Source organism: Strongylocentrotus purpuratus, unplaced genomic scaffold (assembly GCF_000002235.5).
Source record: "Strongylocentrotus purpuratus isolate Spur 01 unplaced genomic scaffold, Spur_5.0 spur5_scaffold_18, whole genome shotgun sequence".
In the NCBI taxonomy this organism is placed as follows: Eukaryota; Metazoa; Echinodermata; class Echinoidea; order Camarodonta; family Strongylocentrotidae; genus Strongylocentrotus; species Strongylocentrotus purpuratus.
The window spans coordinates 23,599,077-23,620,671 of NW_022145603.1; the positions used below are offsets into that span (position 1 = coordinate 23,599,077).

Below are 21,595 nucleotides of genomic sequence, written 5' to 3' on the forward strand. Positions count from 1 at the left end.
CCCGGCCCAAGCGGGTAGACCACACTCCAAGATTCCGCTAAAGAGTTCTCGGGATGTAGGTCGTAATAACTTGTTTTTTTCGAATTCCTCGTTCTTGACTCTGTAATGCGACGAAGGTCTAGCATTATATAATATCCAACAAGTATATCATAGATCGGCATGTATTTTCTCGTCAGATGTCGACTGACTGCGGCTGTGGTTGTCCAGTGTCTCGTCCTCCAAAGCACGTTTTGTAAATTTTCGAGCTCACGTGATTACGTAATACATCTTAGCTTTCCATACGTAAATACTAGGTAAAATTTATCTACCCCCTGCCTTGGCCCGTTCTTTCTTTCCTCCCCACTCCCTCCTCCATCTCTACCTTTCTCTACTATCTCTCTCTCTCTAACTCCCCCCCCCCCCCCACTCTCTCTCTCTACCTCTCTCTTTACCCTCTCTCCCTCTCTCTCTACCTTTTCTCTTTCTACATTACCTCTCTCTCTCTATCTTCTCTCTCTCTCTACCTCTACCTATCTCTCTATCTCTACCTCTGCATTTCTCTCTACCTTCCCCCTCTCTCTTTACCTCTACCTTCTCTCTCTCTCTACCTTGTCTCTCGCTACCTCTACATCTCTCTCTCCACCTCTACCCTCTCTCTCTCTCTACCTCGTCTCTCGCTACCTCTACATCTCTGTCTCCATCTCTACCTCTACCTTCTCATTCTCTCTCTACCTCGTCTCTCGCTACCTCTACATCTCTCTCTCCATCTCTACCTCTACCTTCTCTCTCTCTCTCTCTCTCTCTCTCTACCTCATCTCTCGCTACCTCTACATCTCTCTCTCCATCTCTACCTCTACCTTCTCTCTCTCTCTCTACCTTGTCTCTCGCTACCTCTACCTATCTCTCGCTCGATCTACCTCTACCTTCTCTCTCTCTCTCTCTACCTCGTCTCTCGCTACCTCTACATCTCTCTCTCCATCTCTACCTCTACCTTCTCTCTCTCTCTCTCTCTCTCTCTCTACCTCGTCTCTCGCTACCTCTACATCTCTCTCTCCATCTCTACCTCTACCTTCTCTCTCTCTCTACCTTGTCTCTCGCTACCTCTACCTATCTCTCGCTCGATCTACCTCTACCTTCTCTCTCTCTCTCTCTACCTCGTCTCTCGCTACCTCTACATCTCTCTCTCCATCTCTACCTCTACCTTCTCTCTCTCTCTCTCTCTCTCTCTCTCTACCTCGTCTCTCGCTACCTCTACATCTCTCTCTCCATCTCTACCTCTACCTTCTCTATTTCTACCTCTATACCTCTCTCTGCCTTCTCCCCCTCTCTCTCTCTTCCTTCCCCCTCTCAATCTCTTTCTCTCTCTCTCTACCTTCTCTCCCCCCCCCCCCCCTCCTCTCTAACTCTTTACTCAATTCCTAAAGTTACTTACCTCATACATTCACCTATTAATCCCCTTTTCTCATCACTGCATTATCTTCTGATTAAGATAGATTTGTAATACACAACATATATTCATCACATGAGAGAATGATAATGAAAGACTTTTGACAAAACACAATACAGAAATTCATTAGAAATCCAATATATTCTAGAATAAGTGATTTCAATTAAACATCAAAAGTAAAATATACAATCACAAATAACACAGTAATTAACATGATTTCAGTACAAAGCTCATTTTTAAATTATAAATAGTCAGAACTATCCACAAAAAATACATGATTACAGTTAAAAATTAAGAAATAAAATCTTATCAATTATTCAATAAAATTTCACAGCTGCATTCATCTATTCGTTAACGGGTATGAGATCTTATAACTTGATTCAAAGCATAAGCATCTGTTCATTTCTCTTGTTACAACACATCTTTTGGTCAGAAATTTTAAGAAGTGTATGCAATATAATATTCTAATTGCTTTGTTTTTAAGCACAGTACCAAGTTCAACATCACTGTATTACCAATTACCATACAAAGTGCCAGTTTGATCTACATGCCATGGGCCAGTCTTCAAATCAATACTTATGAAATATGAGTATTTAACTCAGTTCTTGGCTTAGATGAAATACTAAGCCAACTTTGATATTCAGTTGAAGCTTTTGGCTAAGTATTATGACCTAAGTTTAAGACGGCTCCCTCGCAGACTTAAGCCAATTGTTTTGGAGGCCTTGAATGGCAGACATGGTTTTCATATATACGTACATATTCATCATAAGCTGCCCACAATTACATTAGCATGCATTTGATGCGGCACGTTAATTGTGCATTATTTTGTAGTATTCAACTTACTATACAGGGCGACCCAGAAAAAACGGGGAAAAAAGCGAGTGAAAACGAATTTGTTTAATCAAATTATGGAAATGCAAGCATCAATTTAAACAAACAGAACTTTGTTATTCCTGGCTCATTTTTTCTGATTGAGGTATCATATGAAAGGGCAGAAACTGAACTTTCTATAAATGTGAATTTTTCTTCGAAATTCAGATACCGCCGTCAAATGACTTTTTGGTTTCCTTCCTTCAAATTGCTTATAATCACTCATGCGTGAAATATGCATTATCATGAGTTGCATCAAATGAAAGAAGAGGATCTAAGCTTTACAAATATTTGTCATTTATTAATTATAATTGTGATTAAGTTATGATAAAACATCGATAATTCTCGGTTTTGTTTTTTCTGGGACGCACTGTAGTACAACAACCCAAATGTGATCTTAACGCAGGAGAAGACATCTTACTTAGTCAAGTTAATTAGCCATAAATTTAATTGCTGACTTAACACACATACTGAATTGAATACGGCCCATTGTTTCTCTCTATATACCTTCTTTTCAGAAACAAAAAGTGCTGCAAGAAACTTTCATGAATTGAAAAGTAATAATTATTCCCTCATTTGTGATTTTTTTTTTCATCAAGAAACTTTTACAAACCTGAAAACCTTGTGAAGTTTGGGAACGTTTCATGTAGATTATTTCTGGTTACAAGACGCCCTGGCTTTAATTTGCAACTACATAAATCTTGACAAAAGAGGGCTCTGGAAACATTACTCATAGTGTACTGAGAGAGATAGTTGTGACACACTCGAGGGTATGCACTCAAGGTTCAATTCATGGAGCGCTGAAATAGTTTTCTCTGCAGAGGTTGTATGTGGGAGGAAACTATTTGGAGCTCCATGATTGAATTGAGTGCATACACGTGCGCTTGTCACAACTGTCTCTATCAACACGCTATGACATTATTCATAGCTCATCGTAAGCTGTAATTAATCCTCTACATACCCTACCAATATACAAATGCAACATCATTCAAAATAGACGTGTAAAACCTTTCCCGAATATGCATAAAACTGTACAAAAGAACATTTTGAGTAGAATATTTGAGTATATAAGATATTTGGCAAACATGATATATGAAACTTTAATAAGAGCATGAAGAATCAAAACACTCTATTATTGCAATTCTGCGTACCGGTAGGCATTTATAGGCAACTTTACTGATATCTGAAGCTATCAAGGTAGCTTCTAAAAGTACAGTAGCATGAAGAGATGCAAACAGGTGGTTAACTCTACATTACAGTAGTCCAGTTTATAAGATGATGATGTGGATCCTAATCAAATGATTGGTTGAGATCGTACAAGGGACCAGGCATTTAATTTGCCCAACACACCATTTTGATAATGACCGGTCATTATCAAATGCTAATGATCGGTCATTAGTAAAATCATGTTATAAAACATCATCTTATGAAACAAATGAAACATTATCTTATAAAACAAATAATACACATCATTTTGTTCAGGCATTAGTCAAATTATGCGCACTCAGTACCTTCAAAACAGTCCAAACACCCTTGGCTATCACCTCCGGCGTATTAAGACTGTTCCAAAGGTACCTTGTGTGGGTAATTCTTACTAATGCCCTGACTGCTGTGTATTACTTGTATACTGGTGGGACCGCAAGAAATAGTTCTGATTAATAGAAAATTTTACTTAGGAAGAGTACCGGTATATAAAACATTTTTTGCATAGTTTGGTGAAGAGAATTGATTTGACTTACCGGTATGTTGAATTTAAATCGTGAAACATTTTGAACCATAAGGTTAGTTAATGAAAGGGAAGTAGACAAAATGGAATGAGATGAACTGGATATAAGAGGAAAATGAAAAATTAATAATCTAAAATTATTTGTGCGAGTTTCTCACGACAGAAATTCAAACTCGAAAGCTTACAGACTCTGACTGATGTTAAAATTGTTGAGCACGGAGCTCAGTGATTACGTGCACGTCTTTTGTTGCACGAAGTTGACGTTCATTTACATGTTTTATTTTTAATGTGGCGGATTCCCGGGCCATATCTGAACAAGCCTTAACTGTCAGCTTACCCTGAACCCAATGGCAACCATAACCTCAGCCCTGTATCATTGACAAAATAAATCAAGATGCGTGGACCTACGGGTTATCAGTGTCTGTGATATCATGTTATATTGTAATTATGATTGCAGCATGAGCTAAATCCAGGATTTTGTTTCAGAATCTGGGGCAATGTTACCAGGTTACTTTAACACTTAACGCTAATCCTATATCTTTGACAAAATAAAGCCCAGAGAAATTGTCGCCAGATCTTACTTCGATGTTTACTTCGAAGCACTTAGACTTAGCAAGTTACAGGTACAGTCAAACCTGCTTTATCGACCACCTGTATAGAAAGACCACCTGACTACAAAGACCACATGTTTTGTTTCCCTTGAAAATGGTTTCTCATTGGAACATGTACTAAAGGACCTGTACATGAAGATCACCTGCCTAAAATGACCACTTTTCTTGTCTCCCTTGGGTGGTCTTTATAGACAGGTTTCCCTGTATTTGTGACATGGACAGGAAGTGTCACTTGAGTCCTTCTGCCTGAGAACAGCACACAGACCATGCAGAAGGACCTTAGTTGCCCCAGTTGTAAGAGTAGATCTTCTGCCATACAGGCAGGTACTCCAGAATGGGTTCTGGAAAGAAAAAAAGAAATGAGAAAATGTGTTTGAGAGCAAATCAGAAATGAAAAATATAATCTTTTCTTCAGAGGAAATAGAGATACATGTACATCCATACAATGAGTGATTTCAAGTTGGGTGTTTAAGGCTGGTGTTAGTGTTTAATAAACACTAACACCAGCCTAAACATCAAAATGGAAATCAGCTGGTGTTAAGGCTTTGAGCTCTGAATATCTGAACTTCCGGAAGCTAGTGTTATCGATTTTGCAAAATTGTCGTCTGCTGAACCGACCTTTGTGGCTGGTGTTAATATTTTACGTACAAATGTCCTATTAACTAACACTAGCCCCTAGGGATTAAGCAAATGTTGATTTCCAGTTCGGTGTTAGTGTTGTACCCGCACACAGTCAACGCACGAACGACGTCAATTTATTGTGTGAGGATCAACAAAAAAATGTGAAACAGGTAATTCATATATTCTTTTGTGTAAAATTAGTTATTTTATAAGACCAGAGAAATAGGTGTAAATTTATTCTGTACTTTTCATGATATCTTTAGTTTTTATGTACTATTTGATTTTGATATCGGTATCGGGCTCTTAATTTCATCAGCAAATTTTCCGCTCGATTTAAGAGGTAACACTAACACTAACACCAAACTTGAAATCACTCATTGTGTGTCCGGACAGGTTGTGTATCTGGACAGTCGATTTAAAACAGCAATTTGAAGACGTTTAAAAGCAATATTTCATAAATTTTCTAAGAATTTTGGACAAATGTTTACGATGGTTAGTGCTATTTGATGAATATTTTTCGTTAATATCCAAGGGCAAAAAGGTAGGCTTTATGTATGTTAAGTGTCCGGATGCCCAACTCCCCTTGATATATACAATTTTAGTACAGAGTAGATGTAAAAGGTTCTTAAAAGGTCCATCACGGAGTGGCTAATTTGTGTTTGATCTATTGCAATTTAAAAGAACAACTTTTGTCCTTTGATCAGTTTTCCCTCAAACTTTCACTGTTCCGTTTCTCCCTTTTTTTTATTTTTCTCAAAACTGACTTAATTGCCAATTTGACTTCCCATACATGAACAGTGATTACAACTTTCCAACATTCATGAATTTCGTATTTTTTGTCGTCTGATTTCATTTAAACTCCCATCAATCCTGTTTCTGATTATTTACCATAATACACAGAGTTCAATTTGGTGGATAGGTTAGATTGCCTTTTGAGAAATTGGTAGCAGTTCGAACAATTTTCTAAAGGCAGTAGCCCTACTGATAGGAAACGATCACTTCAAAATCTAAGCACTCACTTTCTTTCAGTGATAATAAAAACTGCTGATGATGAAGTCTACCAACTTTCAATAGGAACACCTCTTAATATTGGTGTGACGATGGAGTCAACGAAAGGAACTTGATACTTGAAATCCAGGCATTTTAAAGAGTTTTCAAAATATAAGATTTGCAGATGTAGAATGTAGATTTTTTCATTCTAATTTCCTTCCTTTTCCTGTTCCTCTTAACTTAATTATGTTATGGTTCCAGGGCAGTCAAACCCTTGTTATAACTTCTTTGGTATGGAAGCAGAATAATAAGTGAAAGAGAAGGGCGAAATTTGAAATAAACCAGGCCAATACTGAGAGAGTTCAATTCAATTCAATTCAAATTCAATTCAAATGAACATTTATTAAAGTTTGAAATATGAGATCACTTTAATAATCCATACGAATCTCACAGTGGTGTTTTGTTCAGTGGATTGTGATATAGTCATGGGACAACTCTCCTATTTGTTGTGTTAAATATATCCTGAATTTATCCTTTGGGGCGGTAATCAAACATATTTTGGATAGCACATTATCACAGGTCCTCTAAAAAGAAAAGATCCTCCTGAATCAAACATTTTGAAATATTGAAAATAATTCTAATCATTTTGTGAAACAAATGGGAAAGTAGTCCGGCATTTTCGTCACAGGGACATTACCGATTTAGCAAATTTGAAGTGCCAATGCATATATAGTGATTGCAACTTTCAAAAATGTGTGATTCTCTCATCTTTGGCCGGATTTAATTCAGACTTTCACCAGTCTGCTTCCCTGTTTTTTCTGCTTTCTTTTAAGAGTCAATATGTGTTCAGGAGGGATTTCCCTTTCAGTAAAAATAGCAACGGTCAGCGCTCTGCACCCTGTGGGACTTACTTGTTAATAGCCTTGCTCCAGGCACAGTGCCACCGACAGACTGCAACAAACTTTTAAGCCTCGTCCTGCAAACATTGGGAGAAAAGGAAAAAAAGAATGGAAGGATCAAAATATGGTAAGCCTGCTTTAATGACCATCTGGGTAGAAGGACCACATTTTTGTTTCCCTTGAAAATCGTACTAAAGGAACCTGTACATAAAGACCACCTGCCTATATAGACCACTTTTCTTGTCTCCCTTGGGTGGTCTTTATAGACAGGTTCACTGTATATTATTATTTAACCACATTCAAAGAGAAGAGAATACTTACCTTGTAACTGTGTTGTAGCATGGTGATCTAAGGAGGTAGAATAGTAGCATCATTTTTCGATTGTGAAGCTCGGATTTCTCTTTGGAATTTAACTTGGATTTCTCATCTCTCTGCATCATTTTAAGGCTGTAGAAAGAGAAAGAAAAGGAAAGAAAAAAACAGTTATAAAGAAAACAAGAATATCACATTGAGGGTTCAGTGACACAAAGACGTAACTTCATATTTTGCCAACATGAGTATTTGATATCAAAATGTTCAGAAAAATGTGGGCTTTCCAGGAAACACAAAGACTTAACTCCACCAACAGTAGCACCCCATTGATGTCAATGGCCAGTGAAACATAGACTTAACTCCTTAAGGCCCAAGTGCTCAGTGACACATAAACCACTTTTTCTCAAAATGGCCAATATGGAGTTACGTCTTTGTGTCACTGACTCCTAGACATGTGCCTCCATGAACTTGTTTATTATAAAAAAAAGTAAATTAAAAGATATCTTGATATCATGATTTTATTTTATTTTATTTTATTTCTGCATTTTTTCAAACATAATATAACTGAATAACAAGGAACATATACAGGTAAGGTATAATACAACATATATAAACAATAATTTCTTAGATAATATATGTACATAAAATAACGTAACTTAATATTTTCAAAACATATCATCATAAATTTAAAGTATTATCTGACCTATCTTTTGGAAAAAGTGCAGGAGACCGCAATCATAAGCGAAGCTTGACAAGGATGGCGGCCTCATGTTGAGAAACCCAGACAAAGTAAGTAGTCTCTTTCAGTAATAATGAAAATAGTAAGATCAGTATAACTAGAAATCTTAGTCACCTCACCTGATAGTATCTGCTGCTATTGATAGTAACCACGGTTTCCATGATGACCATCCCCAAACAAAGAGACTTGATACTGTTCATAATATATGGTTAAGGAGAAAAGCAATATCTTTATCTTTCTACAGGGGGGTGTTTCACAAAGATCCTAAGTTGAACTTATCTCTAAGTTGGACTTACAAAATATGGAAAGCCGTTAGCATCTATGAAAATATTTTGTAAAAGTTATTTTAAAAGGCATTAAATGTTGATTCAAATTTTCTATTATCAAGGAGGTTTCATGTTCTTGATGTGGAATTTATAAAAAGTCTAAAATACTTGAATTTTCGATCTTGAACATATTTTATTCTAATGCTACAAATGGCTCTCCATAATATTTAAGTCCAACTTAGAGTGAAGTTCGACTTGGGATCTTTGTGAAACACACCCCTGGTTTATTTGCACAACTTACATGCATGCTTCAGCGAAGTTTGCTTTGTGGTCAATTTCTTCCACACTAGTTGAAATCATAGCTTCTACCCTAGACCCAACGCTTTACTGAACCTCATCCATAAACCTAAGACCAAATCAAAACCCCTACCCAAACTCTATAACTCTGATGAAATAAAACTAAATGTAATTTCATAGCATTTAATAAAAAGAAATATAAAATAAACGTTAATATCCTTAAATTGGCAAGACATTGACTTGACAGATTTAAAATGACCATTTCCCCTTCCTTTTTTAAACTTTATATATAGTTTTTAACTTTTGATTTGAAAATTTATCTGTTTGGAGCCAGAAGGGCTTTTTATAACTTGGCATTTGAGTAAAAACCCTTCTAGCTCTGAACAGATAAAATGTAGGAATAAAAGAAAAGATACCAGTGTTGCCAATTTGCATATGAAATCCTTATTAAAAAAGTCCTATTCTGTTTGAGTTGACGAAAGGATACAGTGAATTAAAGGTCTGCTGATGTAGAGAGTTTCTCCCATTAGTGAGATGCCTGCAAGCTCTGTCATTCCAAGATCCTCCTCTATTCTGCTAGGCTGTTCAGTCTGTGGTAACTTCCATGTCCGAAGGCCTATATCAGGAGCTACGAGATAAAGAGGGCGGAACGAAAAGAACCTGTTAACAGTGTCCAACAACCTCTAACTACATGGACTTAAGGGTAAAAACATAAGGTACGTTATAGTTTTGATGTCTTCCAAGCTCTGTCATATCAAGATCCTCCTCTATCCTACAAGGTTGTTCAGTTTGAAGTAGCTTGCATGTCTGTAGGCCTATATCCGGAGCTACGAAAATAGAGAGGGCGGAACGAAAAGAACCTGTTAACAGTGTCCAACAACCTCTGACCACATGAATTTAAGGGTAAACACACAAGGTACATTGAGGTTTCAATGTCTATCAAGCTCCGTCATTCCAAGATCCTCCTCTATCCTACAAGGCTGTTCAGTTTGTGGAAGTTTCCATGTCCAAATGCCTATATCAGGAGCTAGGAGGTAATAATAAAAATAATAGGCAATTCTATAGTGCCGTCTATCTAGAAATTCTATTCCAAGGCGCATTTATTACTACCCCGCCTTTGGCCTAGCTGCCATTACAGCGCTCTAGCATTTCAAGGAATAAATTGCTGCCAGGTACCCATTTACCTCACCTGGGTCGAGTGTGGCAATTGAAGATTAATGCCTTGCCAAAGGACATTAGTGCCGTATCGGGGATCTAACCAAGACCTTTGAATCTGAAGTAAAGTAGAGAGGGTGCAACGGAAAAGACCTGGTAAAAATTACCCATCAAGCCTTACCCATTCTGGGCATTCACATTTCTGATTAGTTGTCGGGAGTGAACATTTTGACTTGCTTTGTTTCATTATTAAATTTCCTGCAAAAAACATCATCCATGAAAATAAAATTCATGATTGACAAATGTATCTGCTTTCGTTTCTGGAACAATATGTAGACCTCCTTAATCCAAAGTTTTGTAAAACACTCCTTTTTGCGGGGCAAGATTCACTGCACATCCGATAGATGGGGTTGAGGTATTTGATATTGAGGCCTACCTATATCAGGGACTGCGTATAAAGACAACCCAAACAAAACTTGTTAATTTGAAAAAAATGAAGACAAAATATTATTTCAGACTTACTAGCATGCAGGGAGCGGACAACTCTTCCTGACCTCCGACCTTCAAAGGTCAGAGATTGGGGTTGGTCAGGTCCGAGAGGGAACGGCGCCATCGTGAGGTCTCCGTCCACTTCCGCATCGGCCGAGGGTTCTCTTTGGACCGGGGGAAGGTTCTTGCGGTTCAGATTTGGAATGGGAGGTGAAGATTGGATGCCTGATTTGAGACGACACAGCAGGACTAGACGGAATATTGTTCTGAAAATAAAAAGTACAAAAGAAATTTATTTCGCTGTTAATAACTGTTGATTTAGAAGGTAACCCAAAGAATCAATTTATTAAACCCTAAAGTCACTGAGCCACCCTGGCTTAAGTGTGTGTGTGTAAACAAACTTTTTTATCCAAGATATTTCATAGTATAGGATTAGTCCATGATCCCAGTATCAGCTGTGCCTTTTTACATTCCTACAGCATGCAATAAAATATGCATTTTAAATGAAGATCATAACTTCTTTCAAATATTGCATTTTCACTAATATCTTGCATCCAGTGTATGCATTACGCAACTACATCTCTCAATTGGCTATGGTTGAATCTAATCGCTTGTCTCCAGTGTATGCATTACGCAACTACATCTCTAAACTATCTATGGTTGAATCTAATCGCTTGTCTCCAGTGGATGCATTACGCAACTACATCTCTCAATTGGCTATGGTTGAATCTAATCGCTTGTCTCCAGTGGATGCATTACGCAACTACATCTCTAAATTATCTATGGTTGAATCTAATAGCTTGTCTCCAGTGGATGCATTACGCAACTACATCTCTCAATTGGCTATGGTTGAATCTAATCGCTTGTCTGCAGTGGATGCATTACGCAACTACATCTCTCAATTAACTATGGTTGAATTCTTTTTTGAATATTTTATTTTCAAAAATACTTGTCTCCTATGTGTGCATTATGCAACTTTATCTCTAAATGAGCTACTAGTACAGTCAAAATATGAAAAAACCTAGAACTAATTGCAACAGAAATGATTCCACTTGCATATAATCTGGAATAGCCATAAAAACAACATACTCAAAGTTGACAAAAATTGAAGTGGTGGATCAGTGCCTAATTTGCATAAATTAAAAATGGCCGCCATGTCAGACCCTGGTAGACACACAAAACCTATTTTAGCCTATATCTCTAGATCTGAGACACATAGAAAGCTAAACAAAGTGTCTTTACCCATGCTTGGGGGATCAAGAAACATGATAATAGCATTATCAGCAGCTAACAACTACTTCTTGACTCTTAATTTGCATAAATTTGCATATAATTAACCCTTTTTAAAGTCAAAATGGCTGCCATGTTGCATGTTTAAAACTATTTCTCATCTGATACTTATAGAAAGTTGATTTTAGTGCCCTTATCCATGTTTAGGGGGTCAAGGAACATAATTATAGCATTATCAGCAGCTTACAACTACTCCTTGACTCTTAATTTGCATAAATTTGCATATAATTAACCCTTTTTAAAGTCAAAATGGCTACCATTTTTTCATGTTTAAAACTATTTCTCATCTGATACTTATAGAAAGTTGATTTTAGTGCCCTTATCCATGTTTAAGGGGTCAAGGAACATGATTATAGCATTATCAGCAGCTTAGAACTACTCCTTGACTGTTAATTTGCATAAATTTGCATATAATTAACCCTTTTTAAAGTCAAAATGGCTACCATTTTTTCATGTTTAAAACTATTTCTCATCTGATACTTATAGAAAGTTGATTTTAGTGCCCTTATCCATGTTTAAGGGGTCAAGGAACATGATTATAGCATTATCAGCAGCTTATAACTACTCCTTGACTCTTAATTTGCATAAATTTGCATATAATTAACCCCTTTTAAATTCTAAATGGCTACCATTTTTTCATGTTTAAAACTATTTCTCATCTGATACTTATAGAAAGTTGATTTTAGTGCCCTTATCCATGTTTAAGGGGTCAAGGAACATGATTATAGCATTATCAGCAGCTAAGAACTACTCCTTGACTCTTAATTTGCATAAATTTGCATATAATTAACCCCTTTTAAATTCTAAATGGCTACCATTTTTTCATGTTTAAAACTATTTCTCATCTGATACTTATAGAAAGTTGATTTTAGTGCCCTTATCCATGTTTAAGGGGTCAAGGAACATGATTATAGCATTATCAGCAGCTTATAACTACTCCTTGACTCTTAATTTGCATAAATTTGCATATAATTAACCCCTTTTAAATTCTAAATGGCTACCATTTTTTCATGTTTAAAACTATTTCTCATCTGATACTTATAGAAAGTTGATTTTAGTGCCCTTATCCATGTTTAAGGGGTCAAGGAACATGATTATAGCATTATCAGCAGCTTAGAACTACTCCTTGACTCTTAATTTGCATAAATTTGCATATAATTAACCCCTTTTAAATTCTAAATGGCTACCATTTTTTCATGTTTAAAACTATTTCTCATCTGATACTTATAGAAAGTTGATTTTAGTGCCCTTATCCATGTTTAAGGGGTCAAGGAACATGATTATAGCATTATCAGCAGCTTATAACTACTCCTTGACTCTTAATTTGCATAAATTTGCATATAATTAACCCCTTTTAAATTCTAAATGGCTACCATTTTTTCATGTTTAAAACTATTTCTCATCAAATACTTATAGAAAGTTGATTTTAGTGCCCTTATCCATGTTTAAGGGGTCAAGGAACATGATTATAGCATTATCAGCAGCTTATAACTACTCCTTGACTCTTAATTTGCATAAATTTGCATATAATTAACCCCTTTTAAATTCTAAATGGCTACCATTTTTTCATGTTTAAAACGATATCTATAGATCTGATACACATAGAAAGCTAAACGAAGTGTCTTTACTGATGTTTAGGGGGTCAAGAAACATGATTATAGCATTATCAGCAGGTTAGAACTACTCCTTGACTCTTAATTTGTATAAATATAATTAACCCTTTTTTTAAAAGGTCAAATTGGCTGCGATATGTTGCATGTTTAAAACTATTTCTCATCCGATACTTATAGAACGTTAATTTTGGTGCCCTTATTCATGTTTAGGGGTCAAGGAAAATAGCTTGTTAGAACTTAGGAATGTTTTTGTCTAACATTTTATAACCATAGTTACAGTTAAACAGGAACAAACCACCGTTCTTTTAAAGATAAAATTGAAGAATTTGAAACCATCCTTGTTTATCGGCTTCTTTTATTATTTGAATCCAACACAATTGTTGTGCTCTGGCAGATAACTGGTCCATTCCAAATAAATAATCCAGTGGTTGCAAAAACAATTTTCATTTTGTCGAGAAACAGCAACAGGGCAAGACGGAATCTCTGCCAGAATGTTGAAGGAAACCGCCGATTAGATCTCCCCTGCGATCACCCTGCTTTTCTAAGCCTCCCTTCATCAAGGATGCGTTCCATCAATGTGGAAGAAGGCACTTGTAGTTCCCATCTACCAGAAGGGCTGCAAGTCATCCCCGGTTAACTACAGGCCGATTTCACTGACTGCGATCTTATGCAAGCTGTGTGAGCATGTTGTTCACTGTGCAGTTATCCACCACCTCATACATCATGACATTCTATCTGACAATCAGCATGGCTTTCGGAAGCGCCGTTCTTGTGAGACACAACTGATCCTCACCATCCACGACCTTGCTAGAGGACTGGAAGACAAGGGTCAGTATGATGTAATCCTACTAGACTTTGCTAAGGCCTTTGACAAGGTCTCTCTCAAACGACTCATTCTCAAAGCCAAACATTGTGGTATACACGGCCTATTACTCTTCAGTGGATCGAGAACTTCCTGACTGGCCGTACCCAACAAGTCATACTGGAGGAATCAGCTCTGAAGCCGAAGTCACATATGGCGTACCCCAGGGTAGCGTCCTGGGTCCATTGTTATTTTTGATCTACATCAATGACCTACAAGATTGCATTAGGCATTCAACCACACGCCTTTATGCTGACGACTGTCTGCTCTACAAACCAATCAGATCGACCCAGGACTGTGACAAACTGCAAGAACATCTAGACAGGCTCCAGGACTGGGAGAAGACGTGGAAGATGGAATTCCATCCCTCCAAGTGTCAGGTCTTGCGAGTGACCAACAAGAAGAAGCCACTCCTTGGCTTATACACCATCCATGGTCATCAGCTGGAGCAGGTCAACTCAGCCAAGTACCTCGGGGTCCACATTGATCAGAAGCTGAAATTCAATGCCCATGTAGATGCCGAAGTCAAGAAGGCAAACTCTGTATGTGCCTTCCTGCGCCGTAACTTTCGACACTGCAACCAAAAGATCAAGGAGGCTACGTATGTCACATACACTAGGCCCATAGTGGAGTATGCTGCAACAGCGTGGGATCCACACACCCAAAGAAACATCAACAAAGGTCGAAATTGTTCAACGCAGGAGTGCGCGGTACGTCTTTGGCGACTACGATCGTACCAGCAGTGTTACATCTATGACAAACAAACTAAAATGGCCCTCGCTAGTTAGTAGACGTCTGCAAAGCCGTCTTGCAATGCTGTATCGCATCCGCTTTGGTCTTGTTGACGTTGAATGGCAACAATACCCTAAGGCAGCAACATCTGTAACAAGAGGTCACGGATCCCGCTTCAGAGCAACACTGTGTACTAGCCAAGCCTACATCAGCTCCTTCTTCCCCAGAACTACCAAGGACTGGAACAACCTTCCAATAGATCCAGCCTGCTCACTCTCCCTTGAGGCATTTAAGTCCTCACTGGGAAAGAAGCACCCCTAACTGCCCCCACGGGATTAAAAGATTTTACTCGCACCCTGTACATATATGCACAAGGATCCTGGCCAGCAGGCTCACATAGGCTCCTCACATACACACACAGTGCGCAATCTTCAAGGCCTTGAAGCAGCACTTTTCTTGGAAGAAATATAAATGTAAATGGTAGATACTTTTGCAAAATGGTTGAGACATTAAGAAGCACAACTTCTAATTCTTATCTTTATCCACAGGTTGCCAGATAATCAACCATAAACATTTGCACCTTACATCCAATGATTGATAAATGCATCATATTCTAATATGGATGCTCATTTGTTTTCATGATTTTCTTTCTACTTTGCAAATTAGTGTCATCAAGTTGTATTTGGTATAAATGCATAGGTCCTTATTTTAATCAGAAAGCATTCCTAGCAAACTGTTAAGAACCATTCTAATTTTCTGAACACCAGGTGAGCCTTGTCATTTTGCTTAAGTTTAAAACAAAGTTTTGGAATGTTGATGATATTTGAAAAAGAACCCCGGTAAAACAGCAGGAAAAGTAGAACGATAACTATTTTTCTCAGAAATGATGTTTATCTTATAGTAATTTATGTGATCTTATCCTAGTTTATGGCAACTGGGTATGGAGGTCCCAATACTAACGGTTCCTTAACCATAGAAACAGGGAATCTGCTCAGTTCCATTAAAAAAAAAAAAATTCTCAGAACAAAAAAATAAAGAATTAATTACGCTTTGTGGAAGCCTATTTAAGTTTAATGAACCTAATAATATAAATTGTATGCAATTATGCAAATATATGTAAATATGTAACTATTTATACATTATATGCAAACCATTTGTAAATATAATGTAGATTCGGTGATAGTTTAATTTGCTAATAATTCTATCATCAAGTTATATTACCATAAGGACTTGGGTAAGACACCAAGTAAATGTTCTCAATAATAGACATTAGCTATGAGTCAGATTATTCAGAGTTCTGGTGCTTCTTTGCCATTTTCTTGCCTTTTAACTAAATGTTAAATTTTCAATGTTTTATGTTATTTAAATATCTTAATAAATGCAATTTTTTTCTGTGTTCAATGCAATAATGTAATAATTGTTAATTAATCTATAAATACAGTTATTGTTAGTATTATTGATCTTATTATTTGAATATTATTCAAATTGTAATAGTCTATTCAGTGTAGCTGCAGTTTTTACTTAACAACAGTATTCCAAAGTTTATTCTGAAATCTCATCATTTAGGCGAAATATGATATATAGCTTACTAGGTTTTTTAATATTCGCAATTACACTATAGAATTTTTATTTATCCAATAATTCTAAGTAAGCCTATTGTAAGATTGTAACTATGAAATCAGTATAACTGCAATTTTTTAATTAGTAATGATATTCAAAAAATCATTTGTGCAATATACCCTTTTAGTAAGCTGTGGAATATGGAATTTGCAACTTGAAATGACACAGTGATTCTCATATCATTGTGTATGTTTTTGCTTAAAATCCATCACGCTTTATGACTGAAGCTTATTTTTATATTTTTACATGGACGAATAAACAAATTGAATTGAAGTAAATGGTACAGTCAAGTTTGTTAACCAAAGAAAATGGTTAAAACACCAAACTTTAAGGAGAATTCCACCCTGATTAGAAGTTGGTTTTAACAGAAGCAAACAAATTAAAGAAACAGATCAGTGAAGGTTTGAGCAAAATACAAGAAGAAATATTTAAGAAAATTATGAATGTTTGAAGTTGTAATCAAGCAAACATAAATTGGCAACACCGTGACGTATATTGTGAGCTACTCTAAAGAAAATATTAAATCATGCATGCACCTTAATTACATAATCATTGTTCATATGTTCCTTGACCCCTAAACATGAATAAGGGCACTAAAATAAACTTCTTATAAGTATCAGATGAGAAATAGTTTTAAACATGCAACATGGCAGCCATTTTGACTTTAAAAAGGTTTAATTATATGCAAATTTATGCAAATTAGGAGTCAAGGAGTAGTTGTAATGCTATTATCTTGTTCCTTGACCCCCAAAACATTGGTAAAGACACTACGTTTAGCTTTCTATGTGTCTCAGATCTAGAGATATAGTTTTAAACATGAAAAAATGGCAGCCATTTAGAATTTAAAAGGGGTTAATTATATGCAAATTTATGCAAATTAGGAGTCAAGGAGTAGTTCTAAGCTGCTGATAATGATATAATCATGTTCCTTGACCCCCTAAACATGGAAAAGCGCACTAAAATCAACTTTCTATAACTATCAGATGAGAAATAGTTTTAAACATGCAACATGGCAGCCATTTTGACTTTTAAAAGGGTTAATTATATGCAAATTTATGCAAATTAGGAGTCAAGGAGTAGTTGTAAGCTGCTTATAATGCTATTATAATGTTCCTTGACCCCCTAAACATGGATAAGGGCACTAAAATCAACTTTCTATAAGTATCAGATGAGAAATAGTTTTAAACATGCAACATGGCAGCCATTTTGACTTTAAAAAGGGTTAATTATATGCAAATTTATGCAAATTAAGAGTCAAGGAGTAATTGTAAGCTGCTTATAATGCTATAATCATGTTCCTTGACCCCAAAAACATTGGTAAAGACACTATGTTTAGCTTTCTATGTGTATCAGATCTAGAGATATAGGCTAAAATAGGTTTTGTGTGTCTACCAGGGTCTGACATGGCGGCCATTTTGAATTTATGCAAATTAGGCACTGATCCACCACTTCAATTTTTGTCAACTTTGAGTATGTTGTTTTTATGGCTTTTCCAGATTATATGCAAGTGGAATCGTTTCTGTTGCAATTAGTTCTAGGTTGACCCCTTTTTTTTCATATCTTGACTGTACTATACATGTATGGTTGAATTCTTTTTTGAATATTTTATTTTCGATAACATCTTGTCTCCTATGTAAGCATTACACAACTTTATCTCTAAATGAGCTATGGTTGAAGCTCACCTAAGGAGTTGAATGGCAGCTATGACGATCCACTTCCCTGTTTCACCCCATACTTGCTTCGAGGCCAGCTCAAAGAACACTTCAACATGGTCTAGGATCGTAAGCCATCGTCTTAATCTATCTTGAGAAAGACTCTATAAGAAGAATCAAAAGTAGAATCAAAAGAAGAATCAAAAGAAGAAAGAAAAAAAAATTTAGATTCACTATTCAAAGAACATGCATTACATCTATTAAAACCATTTGTTTAATACATGGACTTCTCCTTTAAGCCTAAATTTAAGGAGACAAAAGACCATTAAAGGAATCTAAAGAAAAAAAACAAAAAACAAAAAAACAAAAAACAAGCAGACAACAACAGCATTCATGGTAGATTTGTTGAAACTCAAGACAAGTAGCTTTCCCAGTATACATTTTCAAGGACACAGCTGCAACAATGTAAATATGCTGGTATTATAGTTCACTACAACTATGGGTATGGGTGATACAAAAACCACATCACTATACTGCAAGTACTTCAAGCATTGACATATACATGTATATAGAATAATGATGCAACACAGTTTATAAACATTATAACAAAAATATATGCCATGTTAGATTCAGTAAGCAGATTTTGAAAGTTAGTATCTTACTTAGCATTTTCCTTGGCTGAGCATCTCAATTCATATTCAAATTACACCAGAGCATTTTACTTACGTGACAAAATACTTACTGATAAGCATTGTGACATCATATGGGCATTCAAATTAATGCACAGGAAACGCATTGATTAAATGCACTCTAACATAATTATGCGGAGCTTGTAATGATTGCCTATGAAAACCACATACCTGCCAATCAAGGCCTCCAAAATAATTGGCTTAAGTATGCTAAGGAGCTGTCTTAAATTTATAAGGGTAACATACTAATACCCAAAAGCTTTAACTGAAAACCAAAGTTGGCCAAGTATTCTATTTAAGCCCAAAACTGCAAATAGCGGTATATTTTGGAAACAAGACCAAGATTTCTCGGAACATTTTCTCGACCAAATATCCTGCTAATTGCAACTGCGGGCCGATGAAAACGCAAATTAACTGGCTAATTTATGATCGGGATAGTTTAAATAGCGGGTCATTTGGTAAATTCGAGCTGATGAAGACAGGCCTATTGAGTACTTACTATCTTGGGTGACAGACTAGCGCTGGCTCGTCGTAAGATGCTGTCGTTGAAGAACACTAAGAGATTGGAGAGTGCATAAACTGCAAGATAAAAACAACAGAAATTATTTTATGAACAGTAGTTAATGTACCTATTCGAGGGGAGATTAACAGAATTGTTTGTTCCGTTTTCCGAACATCATAATGTCAACATTGCTCCATAAATCAAATAATACATCATAATATATTATTTTGTGTAGGTGCTAGGTTGAAGGGGAGGGTCATAACCAATATCTGTGTTTTGATATCAAGCATTTGATTTGATTTGATTTACCAACAGCAATACAGCAATACATTTCATACATTGAGTGATTTCAAGTTGGGTGTTAGTGTTAGTGTTTAGAGTAGTCAAGAGCTCTAATAAATCGAGCAAACAAATTGCTGATGAAATTAAGAGCCAGATACCGATATCAATATTGATAGCTTAACACAAACCGTGACTGTGACATCGCCACACAGACTTGATTTCATGACGATGATTTAAAAATAGTACATGAAAAGCACAGATGAATTTATACTTATTTCTCTGGTCTTATAAAATAACAAATTTTACACAAAAGAATGTTAGAATCACATAGTAAAGGACCTGTTTCACGTATTTGATTTGATTTTCAGACAATAAATTAGCGTCATTACAAATGACTTGTAATTTAGGATTAACACAATCAAGACAATTGCGTTTGCATAGATCTCCAATATGCCTCCACCTAAATTCTGTCCGATCATGGCTTTAATTATGCTTGAAATATCACAATGAGAACCAAGAGCCTACGTATCAATTGATCTTTACGACCTTTGACCTACTTACTCCCAAATCTAATTAGATCGTCTTTCTATGGGAATGCATACATTACTATCAACAAGTTTGAAGGTCATACCTCAAGTGGTTCTTAAGATGGCGTGATAAAAAGAATGTTGGGACTGATGGATGGACAAATGGACGGACAGACAAACAAAACCGTTAGATCAAACCCAAAAGGTAAATAAATGAAAGAATACTTACCAAACTCTGAAAGAATTTGGCCATTATCTGTAAAACCTGAAAGAGAAATAGGGAATTTAAAACATATTTCAGTTTTTGATAATCATTCATTGCACAATGCTACAAGTAGACCTCTAGGTCTAATGCCATTTTAAACAGGGCTGTCAATCTGAGACATTACGGTAGATAACTTCACACAGGCGCGCGCCTGCGCGCCCGCAACCCAGCATCGGTATGCACTTGTATTGTGCAGCAGTTTGCCGTGAAACCTGTGAAAAAGTGTACAAATATGAAATGTTTTTTCCGAAAAATACTCCAAAAATAACAAGAAAATTGACACAAAACAGGTAATAAACATAGACCCTAACAACTTTTAAGTTTTAACTCATGATTTTTAATTGGACATCTAATGAATATTTACTTGTTTTAGTAAGGTTTCTGAACAAGCGCCCAAAATTGCATGCCAGGCATTGATTTATTAGAATGCCTAGTCTAGATTAATAAATAGCGCCTGGGTCTGGCTTTTCTTTTCCTAGACCTAATTTAATAATTATCAACAATATTATTAATCAGATTTTAACGACTTTCCTAAAAACACTCAAATCAAATGTTCAGCCTGATCTCTTCATCTTATTTTCATGTTTTTATATAACTTGGGAACAGTTGAAATATTTCTTTTAATAAGAAGCTCACCTGTTATGCAGTATGAAAGCACACGAAATGTTTTCTCCACTTGAGAAACGACATCTGGGTTTTCAACCACCCATTTACGATACCAAGCACAAGTTTCTTGATATCTCAAAGACATTTTACTAAGAAATTTCATACTAATACATGCTTGCTCCTGTGTTGTTAATGGCGAAGATGACATTTTCAAAATCTTGTAAGTGTACGAGAAAACGACTTTTGAGCGACGGTGGAAACTGCGATCCAAGGTTCTTGTAGTTGTAGGCCTAGTCCCATCAATAACAAATTTTGTTAATATTAGTTCTTGTAATATACGTAAACGCTGCACGTATACAAACAAATCGCAACGAACTAATTTGTAGGGCGCCATCTATCGATAAAGCTATGTATATTTTCCACCTATTTTTCACTGATTTCGATGAAGAAGAAAAAATCGTAAAGATAAGTTACTATTTTCAGCAAAGTTTTATACTTTAAAATTTCCAATGGGTTTACGAAGTTGAAATGATGTAGCAGAAAATCGGAAATAA

General features: G+C 36.1%; 1 protein-coding gene across 1 annotated transcript; it reads right to left on the reverse strand.

The window, feature by feature from the left end:
* Positions 1–2,812: 2,812 nt before the first annotated feature.
* LOC577593 (peroxisomal membrane protein PEX16) lies at positions 2,813–21,360 on the reverse strand. The gene is made up of 10 exons (XM_030989518.1): positions 21,072–21,360; positions 20,400–20,435; positions 19,359–19,438; positions 18,201–18,334; positions 10,435–10,667; positions 9,245–9,385; positions 8,314–8,386; positions 7,465–7,590; positions 7,156–7,220; positions 2,813–4,974 (listed from the first exon to the last, which is right to left on the reverse strand). The coding sequence occupies exons 1-10, from the start codon at positions 21,247–21,249 to the stop codon at positions 4,913–4,915; spliced, it is 1,128 nt and encodes a 375-aa protein (XP_030845378.1). The 5' UTR covers positions 21,250–21,360; the 3' UTR covers positions 2,813–4,912.
* Positions 21,361–21,595: the final 235 nt, after the last annotated feature.

Coding starts and splice junctions, on each gene's coding strand:
- LOC577593 (XM_030989518.1), bottom strand. CDS start 21,249: ATGTCATCTTCGCCATTAACAACACAGGAGCAAGCATGTATTAGTATG. Junction 8,387..9,244: donor CAGCAGACCTTTAATTCACT/GTATCCTTTCGT, acceptor TATTATGAACAG/TATCAAGTCTCTTTGTTTGG. Junction 7,221..7,464: donor TGCTACAACACAGTTACAAG/GTAAGTATTCTC, acceptor CAATGTTTGCAG/GACGAGGCTTAAAAGTTTGT.